General features: G+C 38.3%; 1 protein-coding gene across 1 annotated transcript in view; it reads left to right on the top strand.

The window, feature by feature from the left end:
• The first annotated feature begins 5,013 nt into the window (after positions 1–5,013).
• Positions 5,014–16,497, top strand: part of TMPRSS15 (transmembrane serine protease 15) — a 93,604-nt gene continuing 82,120 nt past the window's right edge. The window contains exons 1-2 of the mRNA XM_042458379.1: positions 5,014–5,097; positions 6,389–6,452. Coding sequence (XP_042314313.1) covers positions 5,014–5,097; positions 6,389–6,452 — 148 coding nt within the window. The remainder of the gene's footprint in view (positions 5,098–6,388; positions 6,453–16,497) is intronic.

Here is a 16,497-nt window from a genome sequence, read left to right as displayed (position 1 = left end):
ATGCGCCCAGCCCTATTTTTGCTGCCCTTGCACCAACTTGCCACGCACCCATCCATACGGGGCTGCCATGATGACATAAGTGCATCAGAGCGCTCAAATAGCACTGGCCAGAAGGGGCATCATCATGGCACGCAAGCACATCTATGGCACCCTTTCAAAGAAGCTGCCTAGATTGGCTTCTTTTTAGAGAGTGGGTCAGTGCTGCAGCTGCTGCAGCACTGACCAAGGGCAAAGACAGGCAGCTTTTAGCTGCCCGCCTGTATAGCCTCTTTGTTTACTTTAAAAGTTTCTTCTTTCCTGTTGAAATTGTCTAAGTGTTTGTGGATTTCAATGGCTTCTCTGTGCATTCTAACCTGGTAGTTGTTGGCATGGTGTTTTCAAACAGTATTTTATGCTCAGGATGGTTTATAAGGATAGGAAAGAGCCTCTCATGGCTGCAGGAGTTTACCACATATCGTGCAGCTGAAGAAAAGTCTACATGGGGACCACCAAACGCAGTGTTCAAATGAAAGATACTGCAGACTGGAGCAGCCAGAAAAATCAGCAGTAGCAGAACACACTATAAACCATCCTGGGCATAAAATGCTATTTGAAAACTCTGAAATTCTGTACCATGCCAACAACTATCAGGTCAGAATGCACAGGGAAGCCACTGAAATCCACAAACATTTAGACAACTGTAAAAGGAAAGAAAAAATCTTTAAATTGAACAAAGTTTTGCTACAATTCCTGAAAAACACTAAAATCAGGACCCAGCAAGTGCAAATGAATACCACCCAGGGTCCGGGGTTTTCCCAGCTGACAATAGATTGCTAATTAAATAGACACCCTGAGACTTTGCCATTCAGTAACAGACCAAAAGACAAATTAACATGGAAATCACTTCCTCTCACCCAAGAGTCACACAGTATATAAACCCTACTCGCTTCCATGCCAGCATTCTCTGAAGATCCCAGCCACAGCTGTTGGCAAAACATCAGGAATAAACTCTTCCAGAACATGGCCACATAGATTGAAAAACCCACAAAATATTAAATTTTATTGATTTAAATATTTGAAGACAAGTTTTCTGGAGTGAGCTGGCCTAACAAAATGCTTCATAAAACTTTGTCAAATATATGATAAAAGGACTCTGTTTTCCAAATGTCTGTGCTTTTCCACATAATCTGACAGAATGAAATCAAAGTGCCCACCACATTAGTGCTTTCATAGTTTTATTTCTCAATCATCTTGTCAAGCGTCCACTGTGAAGTGCTAATTAGGAGCAAGAAGTTAATTGGATTACCACAGAGGTCTAACCTGAATGTCTTTTCTCATGAGATGCTTAAAAGAGCATAAATTATCTCTCGTTCAGCATTCATTTCCCCTGTTGACTGCAGATCTTACAAGAAAAAGAAAGTAAATGAGATTGAGCTTGATGGCTAGAAATTTCCTCTGTAATCTTATTCCCACAATTATCATGAGATGCCCTATGAAGCTCTCTATGTTCTCATAAATCTTAAAAATAACAGAATGAAGATATATGAAGGTTGCATATTGCAGACACATGACCAAAGGAAGAACATCATATTACAGTTTGATATAGGGATACTCCCCCTTCTTGTTGGTTGTGTCAAAATAAAGCATCTTTTCCACCTTTCACTTCTGGCTCTGGTGATAACATTAACGGACAGCACATGCATTTATATATGTGCATGTGCCTTCAATGGGAACTAAATAAGCAGAAGGCACTAGATCCCATCTGATCTTGGAAGCCAAGCATGGTCAGCGCTGGCTAGTATTTGGATAGAATATCACCAAGGTGCTGTAGGCACCAGAGGAAAGCACTGGCAAAACCACCTATGACTATTCCTTGCCTAAGAAAACCTTATGAAATGCATGGGTTCACCATAACATGACAGGCAACTTGAAGGCTGTTGGAATGTGCAGAGTGCGCAGACTGCATGGATTTACACAGAAGTTTCTTGCCAGAAGAATTATCAAGCTCACTGTCACGGAGCTGTGTGCCAGATCTGGAATCTCCTCCTTTCCTCCAGATGCTGAGAAAGCACACTGAAACAAGTGTCTCTTCAAAGAGGCTCTTTAATCTTCCAGTTGCTTCCAGTTGCAGAAACCACAATCCAAAGCTACACATTCACCACCGACAACCAACAAACCCACACTGTACAATGAGGCTTGGGCCTTATATACACTTTTGCCATGTGGCCACCAATCTCAGCCTCTTCCTGCTGTGTGACCTTACTTGTTGTCCCCCAGCCAAGATGACCAAGCATATTTACATTAGTTTTTCTTTTTTTTTTAGTAATAGTCTTTATTACTTATATATAATAAAATTGTATCACAATAAAGTTTCAAGTGAAATTACATTTTGTTCTCTAATCTTAATTAGTTTTCACCAGTCTTCCTTAAGTTCTTAGGATTTTAAAGAGTTCTTTTTCCTTGAGCTATAAAAGAATTCATATATCTTGTTATGTATTATGCACAGTATAAAAAATACAGAAATCAACTCAAACTCATTTGAGATACATTTTCCTTATTTCAGCTCTTAACAAAAAGTCTTATGCTTATTTAATTTTCTAATACATATTGGAGTTTTTAAGTCCTCAGCTCTAATTTTGGTAAAGAATGCTTTGTCAGAGGTGTCATTTGTTCACCTACAAACCTGCAGCAATACAAAAGATTGCATACAGAGTGTGAAAAGGAACGAATTAAGTATGCTGCTATCACAGAGTTATAAACTGTTCAATATCCAGTACATTTGTTTTTACATTCCATCTTGTTTCCCATAAGACCAGAACCTTTTTCCAATCATCTTTCCTTTTCATTATATCTTGATCTTGTATTTGACAAGATATCTTATCTAGTTCTCTATACTCATTCACTTTTTGCATCCAATCATCCCATGTTGGTCTTGCTTCTGATTTCCATAGTTTGGCTATTAAGATTCTCGCCACTGTAACTAAATATAATATTATCCTCCAATATTTGATTTTGTCCTGTACTCTCAAAATCGAGGTCATGTAAAGTATGTATAAATTGGGATTCATTGGGAATTTTATCCCAAAGATCTGTTGAACTGTCTCATGAACTTCCCTCCAAAATTTCTGAATCTCTACATATCGGCACCACACATGAAAAATCATCCCTTTCTCTTTATTACACCTCCAACATAGCCCTTGTTCTAACTTATAGAGCTTTTTAAATTTCCACAGTGTATAATAGCATCTATTCATTATTTTCATGTGGTTCTCTTTTAGGTCTTGCACCACTGTGAATTTGTTTATCTTTTTACATGTATTTTGCCATTCTTCAATTTCAATCTTACCCATGCCCATTTAATCATTTAATCCTTTACCATCTCTTGTTCCATATGTCTACTTAATAACAAATTATATAGTTTTGATACCTTTTCTTTTTATCTGACTGCCAAATTATTTTATCTAGCTCATTCGGATTGCTTTTAATACCTAATGTCTTTCTATCCTCCATGTATCTTTGTCTTAGCTGTAAATAATAAAACCAGCTAATGTTTATCCCTCTTTGTTTAATTCCTCACTTGATTTTAAATCCATATTGCCTAAATACGCCTTCTTAATTGTATTTTTATATGTAAGCCATTCATTACCCTCTGCCCATCTTCCCTAGGATGTTTCCTTTGCGGAAATCCATATAGGTCGTTTAAAATAAAATTTTGCTTTAATTTTCCTCCATGTAAATAATAAAGATCTTCTGACTGGGTGGTTCATAAAGTCTCCATTACACTTTAATTTATCATAACCTAAAAAGGCATGCCAGCCAAATCTTATTTGTATCACTTCCAAATGAAGTAACTTTATGTCCTCTAATTTAATCCAGTTCTGAATCCAAATCAAACTACATGCCCAATAATATAGCTTCAAATCTGGTACTGAGTATCCTCCTATTTCCTTCTTATCCTTTAGAACCAACCATTTAATTCTTGACTTCTGTCCTTTCCATATGAATTTCCTAAGTTCAGATTCCCATCCCTTAAATGTCCCCTCTTTGATTTTAATTGGGAGATTTAGCAGCAAATACAGTAGTTTGGGGAGGGTTGTCATCTTAATTACCACAATTCTCCCCAATAAGGAGAGATTTAATTTGTTCCATCTTATTAGGTTTTCTTTTACTCCTTTCCAACTAGCTATGTAATTATTATTAAACAATTTTAGATTATCTTTAGCAATCCAAAGCCCTATATACTTAATTTTTCTCTCTATGTTGCTGCCTGATTTCTCTTTTAGGAGACTCTCCTCTTTTTTAGACATGTTTTTAATTATCATTACCATCTTCCCTTTGTTAATTTTCAGACCTGGATATTTGCCAAATTCCGCTAGTTCTTGAAGCAGTTCATCAACATTTTGAATTGGGTCTCCCAAAACTACCGCTATATCGTCTGCAAAGGCTCTTATTTTTGTTTCTTGCCGTTTTATCTTCATACCTTTAATATTTGGGTTCAGTTTAATCGATGTTAATAATATTTCTATTACCATTACAAATAAAAGCAGGAACGTGGGGCATCCTTGCCTTGTACCTTTATGGATAAAGAATTCCTGAGATCTTTCCTTGTTCATAACTAAATAAGCTTTTTGGTGGTTATATATCTGCTCTGTTACCCTCATGAAATTTGTCCCCAAATCCATTCTCTTTAAAACTTGTAATAGAAAATCCCATCTTACTCAATCAAAAGCTTTCTCCCTGTCAATAGCTATCAATGCTCCTTTCTTTTCATTGTTGACTGTGTAGTATTCTAGACTGTCCAATATTGCTCTTATATTATTTCTAATATATCAACCTAAAACATTAGTTTTTGAACATTTCACAGTGCTTTCCGGCACATGATGACCTTGCAGATCCATCATATGTCCTGTACAAGCTGCAACCAATTCCTTGGTTATCAGGCTGCAAGTGACCCATAATTACCTTTGTCACTTTCTCCACATCTGGATATTTTATATTAGGCTTTATTCTCTAACAAAGGCACATACAAACACAATGCAAGACTGTGAGGGGACCCCACAAACCTTAGATGAAACCCTGCTTAGCTTTCAAGATCAGACAGGATCTGATGTCTTTTGGGTATTTTGGGTATTCAGGAGTTCTAATACTTTTAGTTAGGATACTGTCATGTAAGGATTGTGAAAGTATGAAAGAAGTTTTGAATACAATAAAAACTGTTCATGTGCCTAATGACCTTTCATAATCCAAGGCTTGTATGACTGAACAAAACTGATAATAAAAAATTGTGAATAATTTCCCTGGGTTTATGCTATCATTCATCTCTCTTTTAACAGCCACTTTATTTCACCTGTCTATTGCAAAAATCAGCATCCTATTCTCTCCTAACAAATACAATGCACCTTTTTAACCATACAATTAAAATATTAATAATCATACTCTCTCTCTCTCACACACACACACACTTCTGGATAGGCTGTCTTGGTTGAATGTTGGGTGCTCTTTTTCTACCCCTACCTGTTATGCCCAAGATTGTAAGGGCAACCTGTTTATCCTGAGAGCGTGTGATGAGAACCTCTTCCTCTGTGGACCTATTCACAGCAAGGCTGAGAAAGACATTGAGACACCAAATTTGGTTTTAAACACCATGCATGTAACATTTATTGAATCACACAAGTAACACAAACATTGATTATCAAGAGCTCTTTCATTCACACATTCATACAATACTCACACACACTTTCCTTCCGCCGAACATTGATCAGTTGTTCTCGAAGGCTGGAGATGACATCGTTGCAGCGGTAGATGCCAACAAAATGGAGATGAAAGTCCAGGGTCTTTATACTTTTTCTTCTCTCTGGCTCTTGGCTGCTGAAGTCTTGCAATATTGCAGCCCATTACTCAACTTCCTCTTTTGGGAGGACAGACAGGTTGTTCAGATCAGTCCGTGTTCAAAGCTACTCGTTCTGTTCAAAGCTCTCCATTGTCCTGTCAGTTCCTCATCATGGTGACTCAGGAGGTAAGGTTCTTCCCGGTCATAGTTCATCACACCTGGATGGCTCCCCGCTTCAGCTTCCAAGTTTTCAGACTTTCCTCGCCTCGGTTGCCAAATACCTTCGTCACATCAATGCTTTGCGCGGAACCATCTTGTTTGTTCCTTTAGCTATGTTTAAAGCACAATTCCTTGGTTCTTCGGTTCTTCAGCTCTGGGTTTAAGTCAGAGCTCACTCATTCGTCTTACATACCTGGCTGATGTTTTTGAGAAGCTTTCTTGTACTCCTCCCATAACTTTTCTGGTGTAAATTCTAACAGGGTTTTATATTGTCTCCCAGGCTTTTAAAAACCTATATGAAACTTCTGAATGAAATCATTAGTATAATTATGAACATCTGATTTCTCTTCTCTTTCCCAGGCAAACTGTGGAAATGCTGAACTAGTGTCTGAAATCAGTGCATTCAGTACAGTAATAGATGAAGGTGAGAAACAGAAGTCTGTTGAAAAAGTCAGAAGTTCTCATGGGAAAGGGTTCATCTAATCATGGATCGTTTTATTCCAGTGTTCCTGGCTTGCTTATTTTAAAACACAGTTTCAAGTCTATATTGGTACACTACAAAGTCCTAAATATGTTGGGAGCCCAATACCTAATGGACTGTTGCCTACAAATGACCCTGTTCTAACCCTGTGATAAACAGAGTTTATTTGTTCATCTCTGTGAAGTTCTCCTTTATGATTCCCAACAGTATGAAGGTAAGTGGGAAAAGATCAGTGACAAGATGATTTTAATATAATTATTGTGGAATTCCTTTTATAAAAAATGTTCTCCCCAAACAGGAATCAGCTATGTTGACATTTCTGCATACACTTTAATTTGCCTTAGTCATGGTTGATGCTTCCACTGTTTTCATTCATGTAACATTTTGTGGAAGGATAGCTTAGGAAAAAAGGGGGAATTGGTTGGCGGAGACTGTGTATCAGGAAGTTTTAAGGTCTGATACCACATTGTTACTAAGGAATAACAAATTTTAGCTGCATTATTTCTACTTCTAAGAACAGAATTTACCTTGTCATTAACTACAGTGGTACCCCGGGATACGAAAGCACCGCCTTACGAAATTCCCGGGATACGAAAAAATCCCATAGGAAAAAACTGTTCCGGGTTACGTTTTTTTTTCCGGCTTACGAAAAAAAATTTGGTGCTTTTCGGCGCTTTTTCGCACGAAATCGCGGCTTTTAGCGCTAGCGCCTATGGCTTTTTCGGGTTGCGAAATCTTTCGGGTTACAAAGGGCTCCGCGGAACGGATTAATTTCGTAACCCGGGGTACCACTGTATTCAACTTTAACCATTTTCAGATATTCATAATGAGTGTGGGAAGAAAGAGATTGTACAAGTCCCACACATTCTGTCGTCACCCTCTTCACAAGAAAGTCAGCAGTGAAAGAGGAGAGTCACATCTCCATGTGATCCAAAACACTGAAAAATCAAAGTTCATGAGTATTTGGTGAGCTTCCTTGCATAGAGGAAGGTGTCGTATTCACACAGGCACTTTGTTATGAAGAAATATGATGGTCACAGAAGGTTGCAGGTTGAGCATGATCTCTCCTCCCATGCTTTATTGTGAATGCCTAAACAGGCTCTCACTTTGAAGGAAGTATGATCACTGAGAATGACAGTGGGGAAATATTGTGGCTCGAGTTGTGGTGTTGGGGTTGTACCTGTTCCATGATTGATAGATGGATAGATGCATCTGAGTAAATAGACTCAAATCTACAAAGGATCTGTGCAGCTGTTTGTCTCAATGTACCCCACTACAGGCAGAGGGACGAAATGTCATTACTTACTATCCTGTTCTCCAGTGCCTCAGAAATTACTGTTTGCGGAGGGGGGTTATGGGACCTCAAAGGTAGGATTTTGGAGGGTCACATTGGAAGACATTGTAGCTACATTTCTGTAGATAAGTGTCCCAATGCATGATTAGCCTCTGTTTTTCGTATGTAAAAGAGTAAAGACTGACTTATTGCTGTTTCAGCTGTTGATGCTAAGATAACACAAAATAGGCTTGCCCCCAGACTACCGCCTTTTGATTACAGAAATAGAACTTTGACCATCACAAAGTTGTTATTAACTCATTGTTCTTCTCATTGATTATGATAATATAAAATGTTTTTTAAAAAACATGGCACCCAACTATTATCGCTGCTGTTCGACCTTCCTGTTGTGCCTGTCTCTTCTGCTATTAGCCTTATCAGTGGAGATAAAAACCTCATTTGTCCTCCCTATGCCACAAAGTCCTTACCTTTGGCAGAGAGGACTTTGGCTCATCTCCATGTTTATTTGCACAGCCCATTATGTCTTCTAACTTTTAAACACATTGCTTACTTAGGTCTTATCATCACTCAATACTTTATATATTTTATTATTAAGTTGAAAGTAATATTAAAAGTGATTCTGGAAGTTATTATCTGTACTCTAGAATGTGGTGGCCATTTACTGAGCAGGCTAAACTGGATATGCTAACAGTTATAGTGACCTGTATTTATGGAAAACATACTCTTCATTTTTTAAAAATAAAATCCAAGATATTTCATTGCCTTTTGGCCATCAATTTCATAAATGTTTAAAATATCAATATACAGGATCATATACAACATATACATATTTTGTTCTCATGCATTCCCCCCCCCCCTTCCGTTCTCTTCCCACTCCCTTCTGTTCAGCTCCGGTTGTGTTCCTCAAGCCCTGTGCGATAAACTCCATAGTTTTGCCATGGCAAGGCATTTAGGCAATGCCATGGCATAGGGGGAAAACTGTAAGCACCAGGTTGGGGGCGGTATCTGATGCCACCTCCATGCTGCCAGGAAGCTACACAGCTGATCACATGTGCAGCAGCTTCATGGCATTTCAGCAGCGCAATATTTACATGCCTGTGCTGCTGAAAAGCCAGGGCGGTGGCAGCAAGGTCACCTTCTTTCCATCCTAAAAGGTGTGGCATTTTACCACTTCTTTTTGGGCTGGAAAAACACCAGATTGAGGTTGTGGCATGCAGTTGCTGCAGCCCCAATCTGGTGCTCAAAGGGACAGCATTAAGCCACACGTTTATAACTGTCTGTTTCAGCCCATAGATTGGTTACTGATATGTCAACATAGTACATAAAGTAAATGCCACCAGGCATTCTAAAGAAATACTATATTTTTTAACCATGACTTTTAAGAAGCAAAAGGCAAATTCATGTGCATGAAAATGATATTTTTATTATTAAGAAATGAACATGATTGTCTACAAGTTACACAGGGAAACAAGATATTTTGTTTAATTTATTGTTATTTAACTAGTTATTGTGGTTTTAAATTAGATATGTTGTTTAATAACTTTTTAAGGGGGGGAGGGAAATATATTGTTCTTATGCTGTATGTTATTTTAATGTTGTAAACCGCCCGGATTGGTTCACCACAGGGCGGTATATAAATAAAAATTTATTATTATTATTATTATTATTATTATTATTATATGTAAAAATGATTTTGAAAAGTGTGGTGCAAAAGCCACATTGTTAGAGAATTAGCCCTTTGTTAATACTCTTTTTTAATATGACATTTTAACAAGCTGTTATGCCAAGCTGGATTTGTGTCAAATGCCAAATATGCTTGTGTTTCAAAACTGTTACATTTCTTCAGTATATGAAAGTTTCCAAGTACTTTCTATATGTGACTAGTCTCTAAGTGTCAGCAAAAAATAAGCAAATTGTCCTTTCCCAGGTTTTCATCACAGATCCGTCGATGCGGTTTATTCTCCCCCATCCCCTTCACAGCAGCTAGCACTGCAAAATGGACCAAATCATTTAACACACCTGCCAAAGGAAAGCTGAGTCTGACTTCATCTTGCTAATGGAGGGCAATCCTGTACATGTAACCAGATCATTTTCCCACAGATGGATTAACAAATGTCAGGCACTGGCTTCTTTTCCTATAGATTTGGCATTAAAGGGATATTTTTAATGAAAAAATCCACCTCACAACACTTCTCCTCCTTGTGTGTCAGCAACCTCCTTTGCCTTTTGCAGTCATCATTAAAAGGGGAGCATTGAAATACCTAAATGAGATTGTAAATCTCACAGGAACTGCAGATGTTGCTGACCAGACATGAACTTCACTCTAACACAAATCTTCAGAGATTACTTACGCAGAGATGTAGAACACTGCTTTGAGGGGAAAAAAAACTGGTCTGAAGCCAGAGTGTTATGACATCAACAAGTTTGTGAAAACAAAACCACTCAACTAAAAAGCAGTTAAGATGAAAGAGCATTTCTATGGGGGAGAGGGGATTTTATGACAGTTGGTGCTGAATCTTTTTGCGTTACAATCACTCTTTAACCATATTGCAGCATCACAGTTTAGAACTGCTTTACAGTTAGAAGGAAACTAGTGAGTTAAATGCTGTGTTCCAGTGAATCCTGAATTCATCAGAGGCTTATCAGCTGAATAATGCTATGGTTAAACTTCCCTGAAATAAAATTAGTAGGCCTCCTGTTACATATCTTACATGTGATATGGTTAACCTTACAAAAGAGACCCATTTAGTTCATAGTACCTCCCTACAAAGAGGAACTGTGATAGGTTAATCTCTAAGGTCCAAAACACACTGCAGAAATAATGTAGTTTGAGACCACTTTAACTGTTCTGGCTCAATGCTAGAGAATTCTAGTAAGTCTAGTTTTGCGAGACATTTAGCCTTCTCTGACAGCAAGCTCTGTGGTGCCACAACAAACTACAGTTCCCAGGATTCCCTAGCACTGAGCCAGGACAGTTAAAGCAATCTCAAACTAGATTATTTCTGCAGTGTACTTTGGACCTAGCACATTAAGGCTGTACTCCTGTATGGAACAGTATACTAACACCACAGTTCTGCATGCAGAACTATGCTACATCTGACAATTCAACACCACTGTTGAGTCCAGCAAGATACCTAGTTCAGAAATCCAGGTTTCAGTAGTTAAAACTCAAAAAACATTTAAGAATCTATAGAACCAGTCCAGAATTGTTTATTGTCAGAACTGACCAGCAAGAGTTAAACACTGCCTAATTAAACTATACACAAATTCAAAATTCAAGTGATTAATTGTTATTCATTATAATTTATAGACTCATTTCTCTTTTTGCATACTGCCTCCTTCTTTCTTGATACAACCAGATTATTTCACAGAAACAATCTTGAACAGGCTTGGCTCAGCACCTGAGATCACTATGACATAGCAATACAATTTCTATTGTATAATCCATCACCCATTATTTTATGGCAGCTCCTCACAACCACCTGGATTTAGTGCTGAGCTACTGCAGCCCACACCCCCTATGGCCATACCATGGCTAGTGGAAATTGGTTGTGATCAAGAAAGTGTCTAGCTATGTCCTCATAGCCAGATGTCAATAGGATTCCACCATCTGCTGACATCTGCCAGATTCCTCCAGAGGACTCAGAGGTGTAATTATTTTGCATCTGTCTAGCCAGATGCTTCTCTGATCCACTCCAAAACCTCTTCCAGCCACAGAATTGCTAGCGGGGCTGCAGAGACTCAACAGTAAATGGGGTGGAGATGGCATAATAATAATAATAATAATAATAATAATAATAATAATAATAATAATAATAATAATTTTATTTATATTTCCCACTTCTCCCTGCAGATTGAGGCTGGATTATATCAATAAAAATAGAATTAAAGTTCCATATAAAATACAGTCCATAAAATCACAGCATTGCATTAACATCAATAAAAATCACTATATCAACATCTAGTCTAACAGACATGCTCAGAGTGGGGTGTCCCTTTATGGTTGTCTACAGAAGATCTGCCTGTCGGAAGGGATCCGTCTTGAGTGCCTTCTTAAAGGCATCTAAGGTAATAATAAGTCAGATCTCTTCCGGTAAGCTATTCCACCATTTAGGGGCTATGATGGTAAATGCTTTGTGGGAAGTTGATATTAGTCTGGTCTTTGGATAGTCTAATAAATTCTTCCCGGTTTTGTGAGAGTGTGGGACAGATTGTGTAGGAAGAGGCTTTCCTTCAAGTAACTTGGGCCCAAGCCATATAGGGCTTTAAAAGTGATAACCAACACTTTGTACTGCACCTGGAAGCTAATCGGCAGCCAGTGAAGAGATTTTAGTACTGGTGTTATATGGGTTGACCTAGGTGTTCCTGTGACCAATCTGGCTGCTGCATTTTGCACCAATTGAAGCTTCCGAACTTGGTACAGAGGTAGCCCCATGTAAAGCACATTACAGAAGTCAAGACGAGAGATTACCAGTACATGAACCACTGCTTCAAGTTCCTTTCAGTTCAGGTAGGGACGCAATTGGAGTATCAACTGAAGTTGATACCAGGCATTTCTGGCCATCGCATCTACTTGAGATGATAACTGTATAGATGGATCCAGAAATACCCCCAAACTGCGTACTTTGTCCTTTAGGGGAAGTGTGACCCCGTCCAAGACTGGCTTGGTTGTTGCCAAGGGAGAAAGAGAATTTCAACATCGACAGTGACCCCTCCAAAAACATATGGGTCTGTGTAGTTGCTATGCAACCAACAGGGTGCTGTCTATAGTCTGTTCAACTGGAGTTTCTGGAGCTAGGGATACTCTACATGTTCATTTCATTCATTGTCACATAATAACATCAAAATTTGTCACCATGCTTGGAAAATTATAGCTTTCAATGATTGTCCACATTTTAAGAATTTTAGTGAAAAGTTCATTGAATAAAAGAAATTAGCCAGAATTCTATTGTTAGTTTCAATTATAATAGACCCACTGACTCAGTGGGATTTGTCTATATTTTAACTTACTGCCCAACTGATTTACTGAATCTGTTGTAGTTGAGACTACAGTGAGATTCAGGCAACTGTCTTTTGGGTACAATCCAACACATGTTTTTTCCAAGCAGCGTTTTATTTTATACAAATCCAATGCACATTCTGCAGAAGATTTAATGGGGCCACTAATATTAGTGGACATATGATTGGATTCTGAACAGACACATTTAAATCAAGGTAAATGGGTCCTAGAACAGATCAAGCCTGAACTTTCCCAAGATGATGCTGTTGTACTTTAGCCACATCATGAGACGGCATGACTCACTAAAAAGTACAATAATGATAGAAATGGTGTAAGGCAATAGAAAGCGAGGAAGACCTCATACCACCTGGATAGAATCAATTAAGAAGACCTTGACCCTAAGCCTGCAGGACCTAAGCAAAGCAGTTGAAAACAAGAGTCTTCAAGATGTCTCCTTTATGGGGTCACCATGAGTCAAAGTCAACTTGAAGACAGTTAACAACAACAACAACAATAACAACAAAGTAGCATGGCTATTGACCTCAGTGAAAGTCTTTGAACTGGGATTCCTATCAGATGACTCCATCTGGATCCAACTCATAGGATAGTGCAGAGTTAGGGAATCTGTGACAAACCAGATCTTTTCAGACTCCAGTTTCCCACATCTTTTATCACCAGCCATATTTGGGAGGGAATGGGAAATAACATCTAACAACATCTGGAATGCCACACTTTCCCCATCTTCAATATAGTGGTTCTGAAAATGTGACTAAAATGAACTCTTCTGAATCTCTGGTCCTGAACAGACAGGCCAAAATAAAGCTGCTTTGGATCACTTTGGAGATATACTGTTTAAATGCTGCATATGTCCTAAGAGGCCGGAAACTGCGCCAAAACCATGCTCCAATCCTAAGGACTGGAGTGCAGCTTTGGTGCAGCTTCTGGCCTCTTAAGATGTGTGTGTCATTTAAACAGCATACCTCCAAAGTGACCTGAACCAGCTTTATTTCGGCCTATCTGTTCAGGCCCTCTCTTACCAAAATAACAAACTTTGTATAATTCTATAGAATGAATAATCCCTTGCATACAGAGTGTTGCTTCTTTGTACTGTTCTTTTAAAGGAAGCTTAAGAGAAGCAGACAATTTCTCAACCTCCTTGAAAGGCTAATTTACACATTTGGAAAAGTTCCCCATGATTTCTAACTTGGGCTTTTGATTGCAGAAGCTCAGACATTTCAGAAAAGGCTAAAACCTATGCAGTTACCATCTTTCTTTTTTATTATTTTGGCAAAAAATTGCTATGCACTGAATTTGTATAATTAATTATAGGATTATAGTATGCAACGGTTTTCTTTTATTTGTTACTTCTGTATGGTATGGATGGGACAGCCTTTGATGAACATGCCTCACCACTGTTCGAGCTAGCTAGGTTTAATAATAATAATAATAATAATAATAATAATAATAATAATAAAATTTATTTGTATCCCGCCCCTCTGAGAACAATCGGAGCGGCTAACAAAGTTAAAAATACAAAACATATAAAATCCCTGGTACCCTCCCCTCCTTAAAAAAGTATTAAATTCAATGCAATATTTAAAAAACAGAACAAAAACAGCAACAAACAAACAAACAAACATACAAGTTAAAAACTGACCAGAAGGTCAACAACATCATACCAAAAAGCAACCAGTGGGAGCCGCAGTATCTTTCCCAGACGTTTTTCTAAGGCCAGGTTCTCTATTCTGGGAAGGCCTGCCGGAAGAGATCCATCTTAACAGCCTTATTAAAGCTGTCTAAGGATGTAAGTAGATGGATCTCATCCAGCAGGCCATTCCACAGTCTGGGGGCGACGATGGAAAATGCCCTCTGGGAGGTAGTCGAAAGATTTTTGTGGCTGAATTAGGCCTCTCCCAGAGGAGTGGAGTGCGCCAGGAGGATTGTAGGGGAGAAGGCGGTCCCGGAGATAGCTTGGACCCAAGCCATTTAGGGCTTTAAAGGTGATAACCAACACCTTGTACTGGGTCCGGAAGCTAATGGGCAGCCAGTGGAGGGACTTTAGAACCACGGTAATATGGTCCCTCCTGGATGTTCCAGAAATTACTCTGGCTGCCATATTCTGTACTAGTTGCAGTTTCCGGACCAAGCACAAGGGTAGAGCACATTACAGAAGTCTAGACATGATGGGAAATGAAAAATCAGCATTATATGGAGAGTTAAAGATTCCTCAGCCTTACTCTACAGAATAAGTACAAGTACAACTTATTTCTCGCCCATACAAGAAGTGAACATTGTAGTCTCTTTGAAATTCTGACATCCTAATAACCAGGACCAGCCACATCATTTTCCATGATTACTTGTGAATATATGTCCATAGATTTCCTTTCATGGCATTCTTTAAATAAAACTATCTAAGCACTCAAGTGGAAATAAATTTGGTCATGCCATCCTTCCATGACCAAAATCTCTATTGTTGTTATGTAATTTCGACTTGACTCCCACTTGTGCCAAACATATCATAGTATTTTTTTTTAATATATATAAGATTTCTTCAGAGGAGTTTTGCCATAGCCTTTATCTAAGGCTGTAAGGATGGGAATTGCTCAAGGTCACCCAGTGGGATTCCATGCATGAGAAAACATTTGAATCCTGGTCTCCTGGGATCCTCAGATCAAATTCTCAGTTAGTTATATTATAGAATAATATCTCAATATTCTGTGTTCAGTAAAGAAGCTTCCATAGGCACACAACAATTTTTCTTCAGTCTTTGTAGTCCTTAATCTTACATTAAAGAGAGCTCTCCTATCTTACTGAAGTAGATTTCATCTTTATTGAATGGATCTCTCCAAAACCTTGTGTACAGGATTTGAATGTTTGCAAGTTCTAATTTTCCAGAGATTGTTGAATTGCAGCTCCTAACATCCAAATAATTATTATGTTGACCTGGTATGATAGGTTACAATCCAAAAATTTCTGAAAGTCTGTAAGTGTCCATTTCTGATCTGCAGTGATATGTCTAACTAGCGATATGACAAGAATTTTATTTTTGATAATTCATATAGGGACTAGCCTATTTGATAGCTCTCACAATAAGGTGCAGATAGCACTCTAAATTTAATTAGCCACCAACTTTCATATTTTACAATCTCTTTATGCACTTTTCAGCCAAAAAAGTACCAAAATGCATTTTGAAATGTGCATTTCAAACAAAACAGAAACTTTCAAACATCAAATTTAAAATGTCTGTTTAAATAAAAAGATATTTACTTGCTGGTGAAAGGTGAGCAGAAAGGGAGCCATCTTAGAGTCCTGTGGAAGGAAATTCCACCAGTGGAATCACTAGTGCGAATTGGTAGATTCTGTGTCTTAAGTGGCACTGCTTCTTCTGTCTGCCCTAGGAGATTGCATACATGCTCCATACTTTCTGAAGAGAAGAGGACTGATTTGATAGTGAACCAGTGATAATTGGTAGCTTTGTGTCAGTGAGGTTGTGAACCTGCTTTGGGCTCTACTACGAATTCTATAGGTGCTATCCATGGTGCTTAAACTATTTGGGAGAGAACACCTTTACAGTTTGAACTAAAGTCCAGAAAAGAGTGACTGCCCAATGGCATGGAAGTTGTCACTGATGGGAATACTTGTCAAAACTCCTCCTAGTCTGGCATTCTTCCATATAGAAGGAAGAGGATAAGTGA

The sequence above is a fragment of the Sceloporus undulatus genome, chromosome 3, assembly GCF_019175285.1.
Source record: "Sceloporus undulatus isolate JIND9_A2432 ecotype Alabama chromosome 3, SceUnd_v1.1, whole genome shotgun sequence".
Classification (NCBI taxonomy): Eukaryota; Metazoa; Chordata; class Lepidosauria; order Squamata; family Phrynosomatidae; genus Sceloporus; species Sceloporus undulatus.
The sequence above is the reverse complement of the archived record's forward strand: the minus strand, read 5'-3'. Positions and strand labels throughout refer to the sequence as shown.